The sequence below is a fragment of the Trypanosoma grayi genome (genome assembly GCF_000691245.1).
Source record: "Trypanosoma grayi strain ANR4 Tgr_1411_V1, whole genome shotgun sequence".
Taxonomy (NCBI): domain Eukaryota; phylum Euglenozoa; class Kinetoplastea; order Trypanosomatida; family Trypanosomatidae; genus Trypanosoma; species Trypanosoma grayi.
The window spans coordinates 1-3,492 of record NW_008827029.1 but is presented as its reverse complement, the minus strand read 5'-3'; the positions used below and the strand labels follow the sequence as shown (position 1 = coordinate 3,492).

Sequence of the window (3,492 nt, the reverse complement as noted above, 5' to 3'; positions counted from 1 at the left end):
AACCACACAAAGGGGCAGCAGTTGAGCCCCAAGCAATCATTAGGAAGAGAAGGGGGATAAATACATCCACCATGAGCTCGCAGCACACACAGAGAGAGGGAGGAGGCATGTTACTTCTCCACGATGCTCATCACACAGCCGCCACTGCTAGAAACGTCAGCAGAAGCAGCGGTGCATGCACCCACACAGGACTGACGCTGCTGTCCGCATTCTTCGTTTCCCTGGCCGTTTGTGCACCTGGAGTATCGCTTGGATTGTTGTTTGTGGCCTCTGGGACACTCGTGGAGGCAATGGCAGGAGATTCATGTGTATTCATGGAATCATTTTGTACATCTGCGACTTGAGGAGCGGAGCCCAGAATACGATCTTCATTGTTGTGGTCTTTCGCAGCAATGTCAGCTTCGGGATTGGGCTGCGCGAGTGTCAGAGCGTCAGAACTCGTTCCCTCCATGTTGGTGCTTGAGGAGCTACCACTCATTTCACTCCTCGACCCGTCTTGGACATTGTTGGTGTCCGAACGGTCTTTGGACTCCTTCTTCATTTCTTCCTGCAATTTATTCTGTGTGGTGCCACCGATGCCCCGAGTGCCCGGGCCAGTGTCCTGATGCTCAGCTTCGTTACTGTTAGCGCCCTCGTTTGTATTACCGCTGNGGTGCCACCGATGCCCCGAGTGCCCGGGCCAGTGTCCTGATGCTCAGCTTCGTTACTGTTAGCGCCCTCGTTTGTATTACCGCTGTTCATGTTTCTTCTAACTGTCTGAACTTGCCCGGTCTCACGCGGCGACTGGTGTGGAGGTTGAGTGTCAGACCTCTCCTGCCGAATCATATCCGGTGGTTGCGAGCAATTCTTAGAGTTAGTGGAATCACAGTGATCGTGTACGCCGTTGTTCACACCACGTTCGCCTTTGCTCCCCGAAGGACCTTTTGGCCCGTCTCCATTAGGAGATCCAGGGTCACTTAATTCAACTTGTTCCATCGTCGCCTTCTGCGCAGGTTGAGCAGCAGCATCTACACACGACCCATCCTCTTTAGTTTTCCCTTGCGGGCACTGATTATTACCATCACCAACTCTCTTAAGGTCAGACACGTCAACAACTGTGGAAACAGCAGCGCCTCCAGGCTTGAGAACCAAAGTAGTATTGCACGTTTTGCTCTCACTTGTTGTGCAAGGCTCCACTTGGGGAATATCCACGGGGTCTCCGCAACCCTCATTCACTTCTTTACTGCACCGCCCAGTTACCTTCGGAGCCTTGCAGGTAGAGGGATTATCCTCTACCGTACAACCACCGGTGCCAGCCTCCTCATCTTTTCCACTAGCAGAAGGGCACGGTTCACCAGGTGAAGTCTTGTCAGGATCACAACCGGCAGCTTCAGGCTCCGGTAGAGCGTCCTCTGCAGCCTTTGCCGCGTAGCCACCTACATTGCGCAGCTCCACACGTCTTGGCCCATCCATCACAGCACAGAAGCAGGGGCACGCCACGCACAGGACAAACACAAACAGTGAACACCTTGTTTTCTTCATCATAGTCTTGGTCTGCAGAAATCGAAAAAAAAAACAGATGTAGACAATCAGCAGAAGTAGCGACACACAGGCATCCCATATACAGCAGCAAGACCTCCGCACATTGAAACAACCAAGACAAAAATCAGAAACAATCTCCTTAAATCTGATAGAAAGAGGTATGCCCGTTGTGGTGTGTTGTGCCCACAGGAGCACTCCCCAACAGCAAAGCAACAAGAAGAAAACCAGATGTATCAGCCCCCCGAATGTGTGTCCCTGCCCCACACCCAACACACAGCTGCAGGCATCACACAACAAGCCCATCAAGCACCGCAGAACCATTCACACACACACACACACAAGTGAGTGGGCGGCAAGGGAAACACACCGAAGGGAATTAAAGAGCCGCAGCACACATGCGCCCAACACAAATCTTCTCCACAAAGCAAGTCTCTTAATAAAGAATCGGCACCCAATCAAAGTGCATGCAGACATCCTGCTACTGCAGTGTGGATATACTCGCACACACACACACACAGAATAAAAGGGTTATCGTACTCCACGAGCACATGCAGGCAGAAATGAAAAGCAATTAGGATTAACGCACCCTCCACCCCACACCACGAGGATGCCACACACACAGAGAGAGAGAGAGAGAGTGACAAAAAAAAACAACCACACAAAGGGGCAGCAGTTGAGCCCCAAGCAATCATTAGGAAGAGAAGGGATAAATACATCCACCATGAGTTCACAGCACACACACACAGAGAGAGAGCGAGGAGGCATGTTACTTGGCCACGATGCTCATCACACAGCCGCCACTGCAAACAACGCCAGCAGAAGCAGCGGTGCATGCACCCACACAGGACTTACGCTGCTGTCCGCCGTCTTTGTGTCTTGGCCCTTGTCGGTTGACGGACTGCTGCTCGGCTGGCTGCTGCCTGTGGCTTCCGTGGCACTCCTGGAAGTAGAGGTGGGAGATGCCTGCGATTGCACGGCACCACTTTGTTCGACTGCAGCCTGAGGAGTACTCTCAGAAGGCTCTCCATTTCGGTGATCGTCAGCAGCGCTCTCAGCGCCAGGTGTGTTTACTGCATGTGGTGAGGCAGCAGAACCATTGGCATCATTCTTCTCTTCGGAACCTTCTGTGAGACCCTCCGAAACCTTATTGGAGTCTCCCCCTTCCGAGAGGCCCTTACCTGTCGTATGAGTGTCGCGCGGGTTACCGTTTTCATGATTGTTTGGTGGTGCTTCACGAGGATCGGTTCGGGAATCTTTCTCGCTTTTTTGTAGAACTTCTTCCTTTGTCATCTGGTCCACCACTGTCCTTGTTGGTAAACGTCTGTCCATGCCTGAGGTGCCCTCGCGCAGTGGCATTGGGTGACGCTGAGGTTGAGGCACTGGTGGGGACACAAGTTTTACACAATTTACCTCTTTATCCAATGAATCCTCAGCGCCGGCACATTTCGGAAGTTCCAGGGAACTCTGGACATCGCTATTAGGACGAGCAGCCTTAGGTGCTGACTTGCCAGACTCTGTGCAGGGGCCAGGCTTACCATTCTCTCTACAAGTCCCACCCGCCAGAAGATCCTTGGGCTGTGGGCAGTTCTCAGGCACATCCTTCGGGCAGGGAACAGCAACACCGGAAGCCGGTGCTGAGTTGCACTTCTGGGCATCAGCAATCGTCTTTTCGCACACTTCTGTATTACTATCGTTATTAGCATCACCGAGAGCAGTGTGAGTCACATCTCCCTGTGAAACGTTACCACTTCCACCACCGGTACCATCATTGCTAGAACTGGAGCTTTTGGACATAGCACACTTACTCTTATCAGTAAGTTGCAGGCATTCCGTATCAGTGGTACCCTCCTCGTTTGCAGCACACCCGCAGGCGCACCACGCACACAGCGCACATACAAACAACACACAGCGCATCATTAGCATCGCCAGTTGTGACCTTGCAGAAAGAAGAGAGACAAAAAAAGACAGAAA

At 52.3% G+C, this 3,492-nt stretch overlaps 3 protein-coding genes across 3 annotated transcripts; all 3 read right to left on the bottom strand.

Annotated features, from left to right (window-relative positions):
• Positions 1–130: 130 nt before the first annotated feature.
• Positions 131–478, bottom strand: DQ04_14111020 (hypothetical protein; the record flags this gene model as incomplete). Its single annotated transcript, XM_009317097.1, has 1 exon — positions 131–478. One exon carries the CDS (start codon positions 476–478, stop codon positions 131–133), a length of 348 nt encoding a protein of 115 aa, XP_009315372.1.
• Positions 479–537: 59 nt separating this feature from the next.
• DQ04_14111010 (hypothetical protein) lies at positions 538–1,452 on the bottom strand (the record flags this gene model as incomplete). Its single annotated transcript, XM_009317096.1, has 1 exon — positions 538–1,452. One exon carries the CDS (start codon positions 1,450–1,452, stop codon positions 538–540), a length of 915 nt encoding a protein of 304 aa, XP_009315371.1.
• An 855-nt stretch (positions 1,453–2,307) lies between these two features.
• On the bottom strand, positions 2,308–3,315 carry DQ04_14111000 (hypothetical protein; the record flags this gene model as incomplete). The annotated part of the gene is made up of 1 exon (XM_009317095.1): positions 2,308–3,315. One exon carries the CDS (start codon positions 3,313–3,315, stop codon positions 2,308–2,310), a length of 1,008 nt encoding a protein of 335 aa, XP_009315370.1.
• Positions 3,316–3,492: the final 177 nt, after the last annotated feature.